General features: G+C 34.7%; 1 protein-coding gene across 1 annotated transcript in view; it reads right to left on the reverse strand.

The window, feature by feature from the left end:
* Nucleotides 1-21,059, reverse strand: part of CSMD3 (CUB and Sushi multiple domains 3) — a 693,764-nt gene that overhangs the window by 105,899 nt on the left and 566,806 nt on the right. The window contains exons 37-42 of the mRNA XM_026101199.2: nucleotides 19,294-19,390; nucleotides 18,250-18,354; nucleotides 11,829-11,947; nucleotides 9,729-9,798; nucleotides 8,087-8,203; nucleotides 2,875-3,084 (exon numbers count right to left, since the gene is read on the reverse strand). Of these exons, the coding sequence (XP_025956984.2) occupies nucleotides 2,875-3,084; nucleotides 8,087-8,203; nucleotides 9,729-9,798; nucleotides 11,829-11,947; nucleotides 18,250-18,354; nucleotides 19,294-19,390 (718 nt within the window). The remainder of the gene's footprint in view (nucleotides 1-2,874; nucleotides 3,085-8,086; nucleotides 8,204-9,728; nucleotides 9,799-11,828; nucleotides 11,948-18,249; nucleotides 18,355-19,293; nucleotides 19,391-21,059) is intronic.

A 21,059-nucleotide genomic window follows, 5' to 3' on the forward strand; every position in this document is an offset into this window, starting at 1 on the left:
TTTAAATGATCTTATGGTTTTTACACTTTGAAAATATACACACACAAAAAAAGGCTGCTGGCACTGAAAATTAAAAAGTTTAAAGAGGAGTCCTTAACAAGAAGCAGGGGAAAAACTCATGTCAAGAGTTTTTCTCTAGAAAAATTGATGTGAAGCCAGGAGAGGGATGAGGCCACCTGACAATGCACCTCTAAAAAAGGCCAGCAGGAAAACAAACAGCAGTTTTACAACAAATGGAAAGACAATCAGATCTCCTACAATGTAAGATGACTGATGCATGAAGCGTAAAGGAACAAAATACAGGGAAAACTAAGAAGTAATTTTATACCAATATAGTGTGTCAATAAAGACATGTATGAAGGCGATTCAATGGACACAATACACTTTCAAAATGCTTTTTGACAAGATTCCACAGAAAAGCTATTAAAAATCTGAGCCACCACAGAACTGCAGAAGTTCTTTTACAGAATGAAAGCTGCTTAAAGTGTAGGATAGGTCACTTCTCAGAACTGAGAAGAGTCACCAGCAGCTTTCTCAATGGATTGTTAGTGTGCCCAGTTTTGTGCAAAGTCTTCATCAATAACCTGAAGAAAAGAGTAAGCAGTGTAATTTCCAAGTCTGCAGATGATACTAAGCTCTTATGGGCAGTAAAATGCTGTCAGTGAGGAATTCCAGGAGGACCTCACAAAATTAGGTCTGCAAAAAGCTGCCAGATGAGCTTCAATGTAGATAAATGTAATGTAATCCCTTGCATAAATCATCCATGCCTTTGCATGGATGAACACAGAACTGACAGTTCTTTCCTGACACTTCAGGAAAGAGATTTCAGAGTCATTAGTTCAGTTTTCTGAAACCAATGCAATGTGCAAAGGCAATCAAAAAATTAAACAAAATGCTGTGTGTGATCAGAAAGAATATTGAAATCAATATAGTGGGTGTCATTTTGCCACCATATAAAACCTTGGTGTGCCCACATTTTGAGTACTATGTGCACTTCTGGTCTCTGAATCACAAGAAAGAGACAATGGACTTGATCACTAAAGTGATCAAGGGATGGAAGCAGCTACCTTTACAAGGAGATACCAAAAAGGTTGGAACTCTTCATTTTGGAGAGTAGAAGGCTCAGGGGGATATGACTGAGATTCACAGAATTGTGAAGATGGTGGAAAGGCTGAACACAAAAATGTCATCCATAAAATCTCACAGTATTAGAATGAAATAATAGCAGATCAGTTCAGAACAGTAAAAGAAACTTTACAGAGTGCGCAGTCAACTTCTGGAACTTTTTGCCACAGCACTTTGGGCAGGCAGACAGTATCAGCAGGCTGAAAAAGCACTTAGGCAAATTCATGGACAACAGGTCCACAGAGAGAGTATAAAAAGGCTCGGGAAGTGCTGTACCCTCTAATATCTCCACCAAAACCACTGTGGATGCTGGGGGAGTACAATGGCAATGTACCACAGAAATTAGCTAGCTAACTTCTAGCTAGCCAGCTAACTTCTTTGCTCCTAAACAGTATTTCTTTTTGCCACTAGGAGACACCATACGAAGCTAGATGGAACACTGGTCTGACACAAAAGGCTTTAAAAAAATTATATATATATATATATATATTTAAGAAAGGGAAAAAAGAAACCTGACTGTAATTTTACTTCTGATATTTTTCTCAGAATAATTAATAATTAAAAGGTTCTTTCATGAACTATGAATATCAGAGCTTTCATAGTGAGTGAGTAAAGTTTGAGTAATCTTGGTGATCTTTTCCAAGCACTGCCTTGCTGTTACAGAACTGAGAACAAATATGCTATGTAAAATCTGCAAAATCTGAAAAGTGCACACAGTGTGTATATTTTTGTAAGAACCAGCTCTCTCTCAAGTGGTTAAAAACAGTGAGAGGAATGTTTTGGAATTCTTTGCTCACAAACAACAGCATCTCCAAAATGATTACCATTATTACTAATAGTATCAATTATACACACGCTTTTGCTTTACAGTCTTTCACTGCTGTTCTTATCAGTAGATTGTAAAGCTCCCTTACCCCTACAAATTATATCACATCCCAAATAAGAACTGAATAACATCTTACCAGGCATTTTAGGTCATAAATTGATTTTTGCTATAAAAGCTAACACTTTTACAGGGGCTCATTTCCAGAATGTTATATAGAGTTCAAGTCAGTTTGGACCTGTTACTATTGAAAGTGCTATAGAAGACTGCCATAAAGTAAAATCTCTTAAAATCACCCTCTGATGTTATTCATATTGTGAAAACAGGTATAGTTTAAAATAAATGTTTGACCTTTCTCTGTGAACAGTGGTGATTTAATTCCTTTGAAATGAGTCTGCAACTACATGAGCAGAACTATGATTTAGCAGTCTTCACCAGCTCAGCAGGACCAAACTGGATAGAATGGAACATGAACTTCCAGGGGAAATTGCCAACTAGTAAATAAAATGGATTTGGAGATTTCTGCATTGGGATAATTCTGGATTAGCCTATATTGATCCAGTGTTCTAAAAAAATACTTAGATCTTCCCTTTGATAGAACCCAAGACATAAAATTGCGATTCCTTTGTGTTTATAATGATTGCACAATAGAGATGCTTATTTTGTAAACCCCCAAAATGTCAATCAGCATGCCAACCAAATTCAGATATGAGAAACGATCTGCTCATTTGGATTTCTACTGCTTTTTAATGACAATACATTTTTCCCCTTTCTTAATTACATCTCTCTGTACAATCACAACATGTAACACTTTGGTTTGAAATACACAAGATCTTTTATTTCATGTTTCTCTTTCAGGAATGATAAGAAAAGAAATAGCCCTTAACAACTACCTTGTTCTCACATAAGAATATCGAATCTCTCACCTTGGTATACAATATGAAATCCTTGTTTGTTCTGTGAATAATCACTGTGAAAGTATAAGCTTGTTTCATGAGTTGTGCTGAACAAAGAGGCTGGTAGCTGAGGACCACTTAGTCTCCCAATAACAGTGCTAGTTTCTGTAGATCCACTCCTTACTTCTAAATAATCATGTATGGTCTCCGTTGAGAAATTCACAAATTGCAAATGGACACCTGGAAAACATTGTGAGCAAATAAAAGCCATTGGTATCAATACCAGGAAGGAAAATAAAGTGTATATATTATACATGGATGATGTCAGAAAATAATGTAAACAGTGGAAATATATGTGTTATGCTGTAAGATACAGTCCCAGGGATTCAGTATGAGGCACTCTTTCTCCTTATTTATTATTATTTTTAAGAGGCTGGCAAGATAAGGAATGCGAAAGCTGAAATACTGACTTGATGTAAGGCACTGAACTGTAAGTTATTTATAATTAAATGCTACTTTTTGACAAAGTTTGTTGTTCTGGTATTTTGGCCAAATTTAACTTCTGAATGTAAAATACATTCAATTTAATTAAAACTTTCCTGTTTTCAATTGCATACGATAGTCTCTGTTGGCATTAAGAGAAAAAATATTTTGCGTGCCTCGACTGGAATGGGACAGTGACTGAGTCCTACCCCAGAGAGAGCTGCATTTCAGTGGTACATAAACTGACCTCTATTAGTTTATATGTAGATGTGAATATATATATATATATATATGCGTGTATATATACACATATGTAAAGAAAACAAACTGTAAAAACAATACATAATAAAAATAGTGAGGCAGATTATGCTTATATATATATTATTTGGGGCTCTAAATAAGGTAAATGATGTTACCTAACCATCATTCATCAATGACTCTCACTAGAAATTAGACACACTGATCATTTATTTAATTCCCCTCACACTGTGGTATATGATGACCTTGTCAACAGAAATTTCTGATTATTTGATTCAGTAAGGAACAGGAAAGGACCTTACTACCAGTAGCAAGTTATCTCTCCTAACCAGATGATGGGTTACAAATATCACATGATAGGAGAAGGAGAAAATGTTCATCAGCAGAGTAGCTATAGGGCTCTTTAAACATTTTCTTATTTATACATTTTTCTAAATAGGATACAACAAAAGAGAATTTTTATTTCGTCTGAAGTGAGCTGGTGCTACTGTGGAATGATAATGGAGTAATTTCATTAAAAAGGTGATTGAGCTCTGCTGGTGTTTCTGGCAAAGATAATCAACGTGATTTCACATAACATTGAAAGGAAAACATATAATGTCAAATTAATTATTGAAAAGTCATGAATAATTTTGTAACTCTTAAACTGTAATACCTAAATAGTGTTTGTCACTGTTTCTTAGAGCTTTCTCCCCAGATACCATGCAAGACTTATGAATGGTTTTCTGAAACATGTAACATTTTATATTCTAAACCAAAAGGTTGGTGCATAAATATATTACTGTTACCTTTATCATTTCTGTCTCTCTTTCTTTGAAGACAGCCTATATGTAGTAAGAAAGCTTCTGCTTTTTGTCTTGCATTCTTCCAGCATGCCAAATTCTTATAAACTAACTTTCCGACTCAAAGAATCCAGTTGTCCAAATCTTGCTCTTCTCTGTCCATGATATTTTTAGACTTGACCTTTTATTTGATTCCCTGAACCTAAATTTGTCCAAATTTTAAGCTATCATTCCTTAATAACTGCCAACTCATGCTATCTTCCTGTCATTTTTTTCTCTTTTACCCCCGTTGATCCATAAAAAAACCCAGCTCTAATATTATATTATTTGCCCATAATTCTACTCTTTGTACTTTCCTGTCTTTCACTCACATTGTGACACCTGTCTCCATTTGTCTCAGACTTCTCCTTGTTATACTGTTCCTCATCCAGCTTTACACTTTCTTTTCTTCTTTGGACACTCTTTCTGAGTATTCCATATATTTAAATATAAAATCTAACTACAAATCTCAGGAAGAATAGCAAAAAAATCATATAAAGTAACCTTGTAAGCTCATTGCAAATTAACAGTTACTGGTTTAGATTATAAGGTTCCCATAATGGTTTTTGTGAGTTTTTTCCCTTACTACTCAGAAGAGTTAGATGTCTGTGCCTCCACTGGTCTAGAACCACAGACTCTGTAAAATCAGTTTTAACCATCACTTTTTCAAATGCCAAAAGGTGAAATGTAGTCTTACTCCAATCTTCAGTTCAGTTTTAGTTGTCTCCTATTATCAACGTATTGTAGAGAAAGGTCAAAATGTTAAAAATATTTTAATCAGTTCTTCTAGCAACAGGAGTACTTAGTTTTCCCATATATGAACTGGAAAACAGTTCTAAATTCAGTGGCTAAATTTCTGTTGGTGTAAAGCAGTGCAGAACTGTTGATTTTGGGGGAGCTAAACTTACTTCTTTCATCCAAAGAACTGTCTCCAAAACTGTAATAGTCAAATTTCCCTCCTAACTGGAGGTAAAATTAAATAGCATATTAACATACAGTTTAAATGGGAGTCTGGATAGCCAAACTGGAATTGTTGGATGTGGAGAAAGAAATGGAAAGATAAGCCTGGGACAATGCAAGTGAAGAAAATGGACTGTGGTAAGGAGTCAATAGTGGAAAACAAGCAGGATAGCAGTGCAGTGGGGCAAGAGGCAGAAGGGAACATATCTGGAATAAAAAGACAACAATTTCTGTGTAGAGTTCAGCACAGTATAGAATCTGAAATGGAATCAGTATTCCAGATTTTTATTATTTCTTCCTTATTAGCAAATGTCTTTGAAATCACCTGTTAAAGTATCCTATTTCCTTATAGCTCTGAATGTCCTATTCCCCTAGAGCTTTGACCCATGGACAATACACCTACCATTGTGATCATTTTCTCAGCTAGCTCAGCCAGCAGGCGTCTGCGCGGCATCTGAAGAGTCTACACATCATTATGACTCATAATGAAGCCCTAACTAAGCTGCCAAGCCAGTCTCTCTAAAATTCAAGCACTGGCAAAATTAAAGTGTTGATGCTATTTATATAAAATACTAATATAAAAAAGTCAAAGACTGACTTGTATCTTGTGACTTTGGAACAGAAAACAAACATAACAATAGGATTTTATTTGGAAATTCTTATCCAGAGATAATGTATTTTCCCCAAATAGATTCTGCTCAATGTTACACAAGATTTAACATTCTTCAGTATAAACAGCCCATGCAGAACAAATGGCTTTCATTTAAATCATAAGTGAACCAGGCTGATGGGACTTAATGTCAAAAAGAACACAGAAGTGATTTTGAAAAGAGAAGAGGAAGAATGTGAACAGATACAGAAGGGCAAACTATTTGGGATGATACATTCACTTGCTGAAGAAGACCCAGAAATCCTGCATTTCAACAAGAATACAACAGAAGATGGCAATTATCAAACAGGAAACTGTGAGGAGCAGACAGGAAAAAAAAAGCATGCCAGCATGTAAAGAAGAAACCCAAGAAGTGCACATGCTCCTCCTACACATGAACCAGAAGTTTAAAAAATGATATGGGGCAACTGGAGCTTTGAATAAAGATTTTGCAATAGTGTATATATGGGAAACTTGGAAGAGGAAAGGCAACCAGTGGCTAGTGTGTTATCAGTTCATAAAGTACAGGGAAGAAATAGAATAGGTTATGACAAAGAAACAGTTGCAGTATACTTAAGAAAAAGCATAAAATCAAATGACATGGTAATTACCAACGTCAACATGTAACACAGAATGCCTATAGACCAAAATTCTAGATGGAAATAGGCAAAGTAAAGTTTTAGGACTATATGTAAACTGTCTGATGTGCTTAGGAAAATCAAAGAGGGTACAAGTTCGGAAGATGCAATAGTAACAGAAAACTTGAATTACTTAAGTACAGATTAGCTATATTTCTCTCATCAAAACTAAATTTTTAGGCACAGTTAATGATCATTTCTTAAAGTAACTGGTCAGGGACCCCACAAGAAAAGAAAAGCATCTCTCTGTGCAGAATCTGGCTTAAATGTTGTTGTCAAAGAGCTGCCCTGCAACAGGGACCATGAGGGATTGAAGTGTGCTTAACTTGCTCTCAGGAGCAACACAAGGCAGGAAATCCCATTATTTCTTGCCTAATTTTTAAAAGTGGAATGACATAAAAATGAGAACTCTATTAAAAAAAGTTAAGAGTATCAATAAAAAAAGCTGCACTGTTGCAGAGCAACCACAAACCTGATCATAAAAACACACCATGAAAATACACAAAAAAGAAAGTGGGTAGTGTTGCAAAAAGCAAAAAGCAAACTTCACTTGGCAAAAGTTGTCTCCAAAAGAAGAAACTGCAATATTCACCTAGGAATTGCAAAGAAGCTTAATGATAAAATAATGGAATTCTTAAACGTATCTTTAATCTGCTTGTAGTGAGAACATCTGCAGAAGATCTGGCAAGGAGTCAGGTGACCGGCAGAGTACGTGACAGCAGCCCCAGAGTGTGCTCTCTACACACTGACCAAAACCCGTCAAGGCTGGACATGCATATTCTGTTTTGTCAACAATGTCTAGCTACTTCGCAGCCAGTGGCTACCCAAGGTTAGGACAGCTGAGTATGGACATAGTTCTGGTAGATTAAAGGGGCCTTTAGGATACAACGAGTTGAGTCCTGCCTGGGCGTCTGACCTGTGCATCCAACAGCCTCCCATCAGCAACCCCTCGAAGTGTTTGGTTCCCGGGGCTCCCCACGGAGTTTGGAGTGTAAGTCCTTTCTTAAATCCATCTTGTTTAACACCTCATGGACGTGAGTGTCTTTCTACACCAGTATCTAACCCTCTCTTTTCCACCTTGTGGTCACACTGTTCTAAACTGATACTGACTTGGTTTAAAATATTTTTGGTAGCTATTTTTTTTTGTTGGATTTATAACCTTCCTAAGAGAAATCAAGCCTGTTTAGTTAGAGAATTGTGCTTAATTCTAATTTAACAATTTTATCTTTATCAGAAAATTACAGTATGTCTTAAATGAAAACCAGGGACCTTTGCTCTTTTCTGTCCTAAGTCTTTCTTTTATGACACTGATAAACCCTTTAAATGAATTAAAATTATTTTGACCTGGATAAATATTTACAATATTTTAAAATCTATGTTCCATGTTTTGAAGCCATAAAAGAAGTAAAGTTAATCCATGAAAGAACACATACCAAAACCAATAGGCAGCCGTATTGTCCACGTGCAATCTAAACTGCTGGGATAGTTGCCAGGAAACCCAGGGCTAAGGATCACTCCACTGAAGTCTGACATGCCACCACCACATTGTGCTGCAAAAACAACAAAAATATTTTTAGAGGTGTAGAGATGAGCTAAAAATTAATCCAGAAATCTAGGACCATTTCATGATTAATTATATAATTATTTCAATGCTTATATTTATATATAAACATTCTTTTACCACTAAATATCTGTAATGAACTAATTTACAAATAATTACTCTAAAAATATATATATTCTGAATTGACTGGGTTTTAATTTAGGGGACACATGCTCCTGAAAAGAGAACAGATGTTCACTCTGCACTCTGCCTACATGAACCATTCTTGTGAACAGGCAAGTGGTACATATCAGCTTATAGCCTCATTGATACAGTTACTCATGAGTTTATAAAGGAATATCTAAGTAATATAAGGTAATAAACATGCAAACATTCTGTACTCTGAACATTTCAAGAGGCCTTTATAAACACTGTATTTGTATCCTGCTATGTTTTAAAAAGGAGATAAAGTGAATAGAGTTAGAAAAGGTACATGTTCAAATATCTCCAGAAATGCAAATAATTTTTGGAGTTTGTTTTCTATTTTATCAGGCATGAGGTCGTTCAGTAAAGTAACTTCCACTTCAGTGTTAGATTTGAAAACATCTTTTAAAAGATCAAGATGTTAATTAGGGTAAATAAGATTTTTTAAACTAATTCCACTTTTTTCCAGTTAACAGTTGCTACATCCTTTAAAATACAACTAAAAATCATTATTTGAAGGAAGGCGAGGCAAGGCAAGGGGAGCTCAGTACCTCACAGGAGGTGTTTAACACCTCACTGAATTAAAAGCAGGATTATGTGTAGTAAGTCATGGGGATAAATAATCTGTCTCAAAGAAAAGCAAAGTATAAAATCTGTAATGGGATCTGCAGCTTCCTGCTTTCTGTACACTCAAGATTACAAATTCAGATAACTTTCATTATTAGGGACCTCCCACAAAAAGGCATTTCTATTCAGTCAAAGAGGATGCAGATAGAGTTTTACATTTATTCTTCATATAAAAAGAATATATTTTAATGCATTTCAGATGTTTCAGTTGGGCTTATGGCAGGCTTCTAGGGCTTCCTCCATTAATATCAATACGGTCATCTATGGAGTTTAATTTGAAAAATAAAATGTCTTGTTAAATAGGTAGACGTGCCTTATACTAAAATCGCCAGAGCTGAGAATGTAATGTTACTTCTATTTTAGTATTTTCTATAGCACTTATCACTCTGCTGTGGAAATGACTGATTCATAAATAAATTAACTATGTTTGTAAAGGTCTCTGGAGGTCTTATCACTGGTACAGGAGATTCAGATTGGAATCTATTTCATAAATTCTTCTTCTGATTGGACACTGCAGAAAAGCTTTGCCAAAATAAGAGTGTGAAGTATACCCTGCAAATCTTCAACTTAATCTGACCATTTTCACTTTTAATGGAGTCCTTTCAAATCTACCTACTCCTTCCCCTACACATATGTCTTATTTTTGAGTTCTCTGGCTTGCTCTTCCCAACATATTTAAGTAAAATTATATATGATGAACATACCTAAACATATTGGAATTGGGTAATTCCATCTTCTTACTGGTCCGGGCATACAGGTGATGTGTGAATGTCCCTAAAATGACACAATATTTAACAATACATATAATAAAAATATGAAGTATGTGCTGCATCATTAGTAGCTCAACAAAAAATGTTTAGTGATAATCCAAAACAGCATCAAAATATTAAAAAAAGCAATAAGGTATAACATCTGTATTGTACATCTGTGATTTGTATCATACCCTTCAATGCAACAGGAAAGACTGTGCAATCTCACCTATGTGACTGTTAGCCCTGCAGGGAATTGTGTTCATACCCTCTATTATTGTTTCTATCAGTGTCCATTTAAATTCTGTGATTCCAGGAGAGTTAGAAACTAAAGGTCTAACTGAGCAATGATTACATATTATTCATTTGCATCAACTGTGGAACATGAAAAATATATGAACAATATGCATTATACGTTACTGCTTTTATATCTTATTAATCAATCCACAACCCATTCTTTTTCTCTCCTAGAAGAAAAACTAACGTTTCCTCTATAGGTGTGAGCAGACATATCTGCTCAGTGCTAGAAGAAAAAAATGAAGTGGCAAAGTCATACTGTATATGCCAGCAGAACAACATGGAGGGAGGAGGTTTCTCATGTGTGTTTACATGATCTGTGTTCCAGTGCTCTTTATATTTCTTTTATTTCAAGAATAAGAACTAAAGTTCAATAGCCACTGTCAGAGCTGCAATCACAGAATATTTCAGTTATTCTTGCAATGCTAGAAGGCTGAAAGCATGACTAGGAACTCTGTATTGAAGGGGAAACTGGTATACAGGTCCCAAATACAAACAGTGGGTGAGATCCAGAAGCAGACAAGTTTATTTAGTTCCTATTACACAATGTTGACTGCAGCATTTTACACCGTCCAAAAGACTGAATCAATTTCCATTTTTGATGCAGTACTTATTACCCCAGGATCTAGACCTTCACAGAATTAGGTACAACAACTGTTTGAAATGAACAGTATTCTTAAACTCCACTGAGTCAGTCCGAAGCCCATCATCAGGTGTTCTAAGCTAGATTGATATTACTCAAGCAAGGCAGAGAAATACCTATCTTCAAAGTTATCCTTGTGCTATTTTCCTCCAAAATTATCAATAACTCCATTAGCATTGTTATATATCAAAAATAAAATATTTCTCCCTTTAAGATGTATTTTACTTGCTAGAATGGGAACATACTATGCATAGGTAATTTATTTGTTTTCTCTTTTTATGCTTTGACAGAGCAGATAAAATGAAGACTACTGACTGTAGAGTCACGCATGAGAAAAAAAATATAGCAAAGAATAATGTATCTGTTTGAATCTTCATCCTTTTGGAGAGTATCTCAAGTTGAAGCAGCGATTAGTTTTGGATTTGGTTCTTCAGCATAACTATAGATATTGTTGAAAACATATCCAAGCTCTTTCCTGTAGACAGGCAGCTTCCTACTGGTTGTATATCCCAGGATATAGGCAAATATAGACAAATTAATCACAATTCATGGTCATTGTGTTGCCTCTAGTCCTACTTTTTGCTAATTCAATAACATAGCAAATATGCATGGTAGAAAATACCCATATTTGAAAACCTTTTTGGATAAAAAACCAAACAAGAAATATCTGAAAGAAAATAACTGACACTATCTGATTTTTTTTTTTTTTTGGGGGGGGGGGGGAGAACTTCCCTTCCCTTTATCTGTTCTTTTTTCCCCCTTCCACTTATTTTCTTTTTGCTCCTGCCTAGACAGAACTGTTGATATTGCTCATCAAGTGATTTGTTTAGCTTAATTTGCCAACACTTCAATAGTTCATCTATGAATACCAAACGTCATCAGTAATGTATAACAACCTATAATCACTAACACAGAGGAAGCACAGAGCCATATACTTTGAAGGAATATTTGGATGGTTGTGAATTTTATGTTAGGCAGAAAAAGTTATCAGTCCTGCAAACTGATTGTGTATTTATAACTCCTTAAGTTTTTGGTGTCCACTTCATGTTGACAGACTCAAACATAATAATGTTAAAGAACTAAAGGCATCATTTAAAATTGGAGATTTGGCTCACCTGGAGAGAATAACCCTGATCACACTGGAAAGACACCACATCTCCAACCATATATCTGTCTCCAACTTTGATCCCATTGCTTGGGGTCTGTGGTTCAGGACAAGAGTCCAGACCTATAGCTGTGAAAAATTGAGAAATTTAGACATTCTAAGGAATATATAATCTGTTTTCGGATTCACATTACTTCTGTGCATACCGTATACAGGCACACTCTATTGATATATTTGAGGAAGCTCCTGGGTACCAGCAGTTTGTCTGTGGACTAGCAAGTAGCACATTATTTTGGAACTTCCAGCTTCCAACTTCAGTCTCACTCCAAACCATAGCCTAATTCAAACTGGAAGCAGTTGCACATTCCCTTCCCAGGGAGTTACAGATGGAGAATACTGGCCAATACCCCACCAAACACAAAACACAGGAAAACAAGTGCAAAGTATGTATAACTGTCCACTTGCATTCAGTCCTTCCCAGGTCTACCTCTGCCTTTCCATTCCTTTATACACAAATGGAAAATTTACATCTAATTCTCACTTAATCTGCCATTTTTAACACAGTAAGTTACAGCACAGACATTTCTAATTCCTGATCATGACAGAATTAGTTTGGCAAGAGACTGCATGTTTTTTTCATGCTCATCAGAAGGAGAAATGAAAAAAATTCTTCACTGCATCTACTCAGGAAGATCCAGGAAGGTAAGAACACGCGTAACATTAAGTATAAGCAGTTTTCTTCCTCTGTTTGCATGCTGTAAGAATTGCACCCTAATTACTCGTGAGGCCAGGATTAATAAGCAATTAAACACATACATTCATGTGGGACATGTGGTATTCAATAGTGGAACTACATCACCATACTGTCAACTTGTGCATGTTTGAAAACTTGCTAATGTAACTGTACACTTAATTTAAGAATCTCATTAAATAAAACTTACTATTTAAAGTATCTTTTATAAGGATGTATTTTTATAATATATGAAAGCTGAAAGCTAATAAATTCTTAAGGATTTACAAAGCATACATATTAATATGTTCTGTAAGACATATTTTGTAGATTACCAGTAATTTTCACTAGCCTAATTTCACAATAATATTATACTGTAAAAACACAAAAAATCTAATTTGAATGTCTGGCATTTGCAAATTAAATATTAGACAGATACTTCAGTTAATAATTGCTATCCTTAAAAACATTTTGGGCATACCCAATTTTACATAAAACTATATTAAGAAATAAAATATTTGGACTAGGATCACTGGAAGCTACAGTCTTTTGTGTATTCATACAAATGAACCTCAGAACAACAATAATATAAGTTCCACTATAAAATGTAATTCAATCCTACATTGAAGAAACTCTCTTAATGGCTTTGCAATTCTTATCTTCTCTACTGAGAATGGTAATTAGAGGAAAAAACATATTTTCATTGTGGATATCTGTTAATAGGAATCAGAAATAACTGATAAAGATCCACAGACAAGGCAGGTCTGCTCATTACTTTGGATCACTGTTAACTTGGTGAATATTAAAAAAAAATCTTTGGATATTAGGAACAATATGTTTTTCATGACATTCAACAGTCCAGCAGACTTAAGAAAATAAGTATCATTGTCTAGTCTTTGCCATTTTCCCTTTTACAGCCGGAATACATGGGAACTAACACTGAATCACTGCAGTGAACAATTTAATGCTTTCTAGCAAAGAAAATAAGAGAAATAGATTGTTCTAAAATAAGTACAGATAATTATTAGAGACCCAGAAAAATAAAACAAAACACAACCAAACTTCTCGATACATAAACACTCCAAAAATTTAAGTAAAAGAAAGATCAGTATTGTACATGGTCAATGCAGGATCACTACAGGATCAATATGTACAAAATACTATCATCATAGAAAAAGGAAGATTAACTCCTTTTCTGTGAACCTGGGGAAGAGAGTCCTAAAATCCTAAAATGATGTGAGGATAATATACAAGACAATATTTTGCAATGTATTTCTATTTACCAAATGATTTTTATCAAATTATTTCTTTTCCTCTCAAACTAGAAACAAAAAGAACAAAACAACTGATAGGCTGAGATGAATTTTTTACTTATGAGAGATCCAGAAGGTGATCCTAATCATATGAAGGAAAACCTTGATCCTCTCCAATTTGTATTACAGCATAAAATTTCTTCATTATAAAAGTACATTTATAAATAAAAAGCTTAAATTTAAGCTCTATTTGTGATCTTAACATAGATTAACAGCATCTGCTAAAAAAAAAAGAACTTATGGCTCAATTTTAATTGCTTGAATCATTACAGTTTTCTGCTTGAGGTTATCATTTGAACTTATACATTATTTCAGTGTCCAATAATTTTAAAATGTTATTTTGTATACTTGTGCTTGGATTTCTTTGTATAAATTTCAAATAAGAGCACTAGAAACACATAGGAATACCTGTCTTGAAACCTTGCATAATTCTGATTATTTACAATTAACTATACATTCTGGAGAGAAAATTATCCCCCTCTCCCAAAAAAAACCTTTACGGTAAAAATAGAGATAAAATATACTAAATTTGCATGCAGCACAGGTTTGATTCTTATAACACTCATGTTATAATATAGAAAAGTTATTTCTGTCATGTTGCATACATATATGAACTTGAGACATTCTGCGTTATTCTCTGTAGTTGATAAACATTCTTTGTATGTCATTTATTTAAAAGCACACAATAAATAGTATTTATACAGTAGTGAATGAAATTTTTTGTACCACTGGCTTCAAAGGAGAATAACTTTCAAGTGTTCACTGTAAATTAAGAATAAAAGTGGAAACATATCACATAAACTCACTGCTATCTTTGCAGTTCATTTCATCCCCAGTCTTGTAACTATATTACTTTTAAAAATGAAATTTTATACTACGTCGTTACTGAGGGATTAAAAGGCCTACCTTAAAGACAAGATAACTTATCACATAAAATCATTAAAAGATATACTGGAACATTATGATGGTGAAAAAGAGTTGAATGAACCCAAAATGAGGAATACCACAAGCCAATATCACAAGCGCAGCTTGTCTTTTGGCACTACTGCTGCAATATGAGCAAGGCATAGTTAAAGTTGAGGGTAAAATTTTTAGATGAGTTCTTTGTAAGATCTTCAACAACAAAGTTGGGACAGATGATATTTAATCTCTCTCTCTAAGGATGGAAGGGTTGTGCTGTTTGTTGTGGTACTACAGCTGATGAAATATATTTTCATATTTAAGATACTGTATTAGAATACATACTGTGGATGTTATGAAGACAGCAAGAATTTAAGGATTCAATATACAAGTGAAAATATGATAGAAAAAAGATTATCGATAAGACCACTACTCAGCTTTGGAATATTAATACTTAATTATTTTATGTCTAGGCACCATTTACTTGGTCTTGAAATATTTCTTTTAAAAAAAAAGCCCATTTTGGTTGTTTTTATGAAAAAGCACATTCGGATTTCTTAATAGTGCAAAAGATGAACCAGACTGGACAGTGTGAAAAACCTATCAATAAAGGATGAAAAGAGATATTGGAAATGAAATAGAATGAAAACTTCTTATAGAAAATCCCTGTTGAGATGAGAAAGTAATCATTTCTGAAAGAAAGGCGCATTTCTCCTCAGATTCCACTCTCCTAGAATAAGTGAGATGAACTTTAAAGATGCATTCTGTATTGAACAAAAAATGTCTCTGCCTAACTCACTTGTTTAATATACATATTTAACGCTGATGTCGTTTTCACTGAAGAATCATACACTGATGCTTCAAACAGTAAGATTTTAATTTATCTGACCTCTGATGACCTCTGTCAGCAGAGGCTCAAGTGAAATACAATAAATGTGTGAAATATTGGTATTAAAATGTGGTTATTACTGTTTATTTACTAACAATGCTTAAAAGCATAATCGTAGTTTTTATAGCAGGAAGTGTTGTCTGAGAGTCAGAGATGATAACTAAGGAGAACTGGTGTTCAAATCACTGAATTCTGTTCTAATCAATGTATTTCAGGTGAAATTTCAGTAGAAATACAGTAGTTTTATATTGTGAGCTCTGGAATCCTGACTAAAAGCCTGACTAAGCTCTTTCTCCACTTCAGAAAGCTACAAGAAAGAGTCAAAAATCCAGAAGATACCCCAGGTACAACTTCCCTTGTCTGTCTTCCTAGCAATGGCAAAAAGAATTGTGCCTTAGCTAAACCTCCTCTATCCAATTCATGATTCAGGCCAGTGCAGAATTCTCCATACTCTGCGAAAGAGACAGCTTCAGCTACATGAGAAGAAGAAGAACTCATAAAACTCGCCTCCAATCTATTAGTAAGTAACACAGATTAATGGATCTATGGAGTGAAACAGCTGGTGCTGAGGACTCAACAGCCACACTATATGCTAAACTAAAGAGGTTTATTTATTATAAGCTCGAGTTTGGTGTCATAGGCTGATTGTCCATTAGTAGCTGAAGGCACTTGCTGTGATTTTGAAGTATCTATTTCAATTTAGATTTTCATGGGAGGAATCCAGACTGCATGCTCTGAAGCTATGTTTTAGTTCTGCGATACGAGCCAGAACAAGACAAACAGGTATGCCTACGCTAATGCTTTACATTTTTCCATGTTCATTTTATTATTTCAGGTTTTCCAGTTTAGGAATTTAGTTATATCTATTTCTATTGTAACTTCATATTAAACTTCTGAGTAATCTTGACGATATATTCTATTTGCTTTTTTCTTACTAATGATTTATAAATTGTGTATTTCACAAGGGTCACTTGTGAAACTACTGTCACTACTGTCTACCAGGCAGTCCATAGACTTTCTCTCAATAATTCCCCCAAACACACAATAATTTATATTTATTTGATGGCACACCTTTATAAAATATATAACATATTACACAAAATCTTAATTCAGAATTGATCTTAGTTTAGTCTCCATGTTAGCAGTTCTATTACTTGCCACACAATTTTTGCTGTTAAAGTTTACATTTGTTTCCAATAACGATTACTACTTTTCTTTTTCAGTTTTAGACAGTTTTGCTTTCTCCCCACTGCATTCCAAATTCTGGATCAATTTTTTTCATCACATATCTCTAGCACTTGCATAGAAAAGTCAGTTATTCATTAATCCTTTAAAACACAGCAGCTCACTGAGCTACTGGTTAACTGGGTAACTACTGAGACATCAGTGTCCTTTCCTGAATCACATCTTTTCAGAATATACTTTGTCCCTATAAACACACAGAAAACATCTTACATATGTACACAAACATTCACACACATGTGCTGTATACATCCATACACATGCATGCATAAATATCTATTGCTCCTGAAGTGGACCAACACTTGAAACCATATACTGTGAATTCTTTCTTTTTTTACAGATTACAGTTGCACATCAGCACTCCACTACACACTTCAGTATTTTGGACATATATAAATATACAAATGTATTTTCACTTTCACTAAGTTTCATTTTACTTTATTTTTGTAACGTTCTACAGTTTTTCACTCTAATATTGTAAGAAACTGAGAGTATCTGTATCTCAAGGAAACAGCAAGATAATTTTAATCTATAATGAATGTTTAGTCATCCTGTAGCCATTTTGCAAGGTCTTGTTCTTTGACTGGCTAATCAGACAAGCAGAGCATGGGATTTGCATACTGTAAAACTGACAAGAAATAACTATGAAATAATTATGCAGATTAGACACCTGAACCAATACGAGCAAAGGGAATTGCACAGCTGGGGGGGGGGGGGGGGGGAATCTGTAACAAAGTATCAGTGACTGTCAGAATTCCTGTCAATCAGCTAAGGAAATCTCACTCAGACAGAAAATAAAGTATGTTTATAATTATGGTCTTTTCTGTTGATAAGGTATTCACCAATAATAAAACATTTCAAATTATTATGTTCTGCTGTATTCTTACCAACACAGAAGCATTTTTCAGTTAGTTAAGAAAAAAGATATATTTTTTCAGCTTATTGATTCTCATGTTCTTTGAGAGTGATTAATTTTCATTTCTTACACATTTAAATATATACAATATAGTGCATATATTATATAAGTATATCGTACCATATTTTGGTATTAGGATTATCACTTCAACATATCTGCATCTACTATTGGCTGCAGTATGTTCAGAAAAGCTTATGAGAGAGCAAAAAGAAATTAAAGGAGAGATCAAGACAAATTAAAGTTATCAATCCTTTCAATATAGATTTCAGGCCTGATCTTGCTCCCTTGGAATTAAATGAGGATTTTACTAATGACTTTAAAGTGACAGTATTTAGCTCATTATGTACGATAGGACTTAATATTCCTCTTTCATATCATTTAGGTACAGTTTCAGTCTGCGAACAGAAAGCTCTCTTAGTTAATTTAACATTTCTACATTACCTGTATACTCAAGATGAAATCCAGCAGCTGAAACACTAATGTCAGACTGAAAGTTTAGGTACAAATTGTTTGATGTGCTGTTGAGAAGTGGAGGTATGGTTGTCCCTGAAAAGAGAAAACAAAATATTACTGAAATGCACAGAAACCGAAATACACATATAAATGTGCATTTCACATTATGTATATATAAAAAAAAGAGAGAAAGAAAGAGCAAGAGCAAGAGCAAGGGAGAGAGAAAGAGAAGTCACATAACCAATTCCACAGCATGTTGTCATCTTGGATGCTATGAAGTATCGGTTTCTATCTGTCTCTGTAAGAGTTTTGTTACATTTTCAGTGTACCACAATATCAGAGAGAGGCATTCAGGGGAGAAGGGTCTAATGTAAATTTATAACACACACTTCTGTCAACAAAAGGAGAAATAAATCATAAAAGTGAGAACAAATCTTGTAACTAGACTGACTTTGAAAGTTCCAATCAAATATATCAAGCAGTTCTGAACATACTCTGTAGGGCTATTGTTAGAAATGCAGTTGATTACTTATTTGTGGTTTCAGCAAATTGGTAATGAGAAACTTTGAATGACAAGACAACAATCTTAAGTGATCGTACTCTGTACATATGAATGCAGTATATTAAAGGGAAATGAAAAAAATACAGCAAATCACTGTCTTGTTTATCTAAAATATGGATAAAGAATGCATCCTTTAGTCATACACAACTTCATAAAGTATCTCTTTTAGTGGTCTGTGTTTCTGGACCCTGCTATAAGAGCAGGTGAATCCTGACATTAATATGACATGACGTCCATAATATCATGTCTGTAGTTTGGAAGCCTCTGAATGTTATTTTATTTCTAACGTTTTGAAATTTAAAAATTTTTTAATGAAAATCTACTAGAAAATGACTGTTCACTAAAATGGAAACATTACCTGCTGTTAATTATGGGAGAAACAAACACAGAAAAAAGAACTAGAAAGAGCTGTGTGTTTACAATGAAGAGTTATACTTCTGAAACACTTATTGTAAAATCTTCTCAGTCACCTGAATAACTTCCAAGCCTTGGAGCATTGTTGTCAGCACCATCATAAAAGTCTAAGGAATCCCAGTTGTGTTCTGTGGCAAAACTCACCACTTGCACCTATGAAGAAAAATGTGAGGTACTCAGCACAAAGAAAGAAGACTGTAAATTGTAGCCTCTGCAGCTTTCAATCACAAAAAGCTGTCAAAGAGAATAGAAAATAAACATTGTGAAAAAATTGCATCCTAACAGTTTTTTTTTAATTTTAATTGCCAATTCAGACTTCTAAATTTCATGACCCTTAGCCACAACTACGTATTACCTTTGACATGAGCCACAGAGCCACAAGAATCATCTGAGTATAGAATATGGTTCTCTCATTTGGAGGACATTGAGGGGAAGACAAAATACAAAATCATCAATTACTGCAATTTTTTTGTGATTCTCGCTAGTTTATCCAGGGCTAAAAACAGTCCCACAATGATTCAAGTTGCTTCATCTATCTTGCCACGTTCAACTCTGCCTCTAGGTAAGAGCAACCTCCTGTGTTAGGTGACCTTCATCATTGACTCATCTCCCGAGGAGAAGCAGTCACTAGCCTGCTGCAAGCAAAAGGCAGAACATTCACCACTTCTCTTCCAGAGGTGACAACATCCTTCCTCCTATAAGGAGATGGAAAGCAAGAAGCAGATATACTGCAGGAGGGAACATAAATTTGTTCTGGTGTAGTGAAAGCACTCACTACAAAGCAGAGAAATACTAAGTTTCTACCTCTGTCCACTTTACTGTTTCGGATGGTGCGGAGCTTTTGTGTTAGTAAAATAAACTGTTTAATGAAAAATATTTGAAGGGTGACAGAAGCAAGGATGTACCTCAAGCCACTCTCTCAAATGAGTGCCTTAGCCACTAGGTTAGAGAATCATGCTTCCTTTTGCTCTCATTTATTCCTCCTTATCTTTTCTTGAAAACAGAAAAACTTCAACAGAAGTAGTAAGTGCCAGTTCCAGTATAGCTAGGTATTTAAGATATTTTTCTAGGTGGAGTTGGACCTGCTAGCTGAAGGGAATATTGAGTTTGGCCACCCATTTCTTAGATAGGGACTTTAACCACTTTGCTTTTTATAGAAAGGAACTGGTCAGATGCTATAGCCAATGAATGATTTTTAAAAATGAAATAGCAATTCTGTTGGCATGTTTTAGATGCTTGGAGAAGGCTCACTGGATCTGGCCTGCTAGAAAACTTCAAAATGTGTCTGTTTATTTTTTGATTCACAAAGGGCTTAGGTGAAAGTTATGTGTTGTTACTGTGTCAGGAATATTTCTGAAAATAAACACAATTGGAACTGCAGGTACCCAGGTGTCTTTCAGACCAAATTTGGAAATACCTAATGCTTTTTATGTGTTTTCAGGGCCAGACTGCTGATGACCACTATTTTTAGATTAGTCATAAAACACCTAATTTTAAATAGCTATTTTAGTGCAAGTTATGCTAGTCTCCCTAAACTCCCTGTGTAATGAATAAAGAGAAAGATATAACTTCAGGCAGTGATCCAGAGCAAGAGTCTACGTTAGATGTTTTAAATTATCTCCTGGTGATGCCTTTCTCCCCTAACTTCAAAAGGAACCGTGGTAGGTTAATTTCCCAATTTAAGGTATTTAAGTTAGATGCCTGAAGATAGACATTGAGCACACTCTCTTCATATTTGCTCAAATCTATCTTTCAATGTCTGCTTTTGGATTTGAGATGAAGCAGCTTACAGCTGATCCAATTGTTTCAAAATATTCAGTAA

This window comes from Dromaius novaehollandiae, chromosome 2 (genome assembly GCF_036370855.1).
Source record: "Dromaius novaehollandiae isolate bDroNov1 chromosome 2, bDroNov1.hap1, whole genome shotgun sequence".
Taxonomy (NCBI): Eukaryota; Metazoa; Chordata; class Aves; order Casuariiformes; family Dromaiidae; genus Dromaius; species Dromaius novaehollandiae.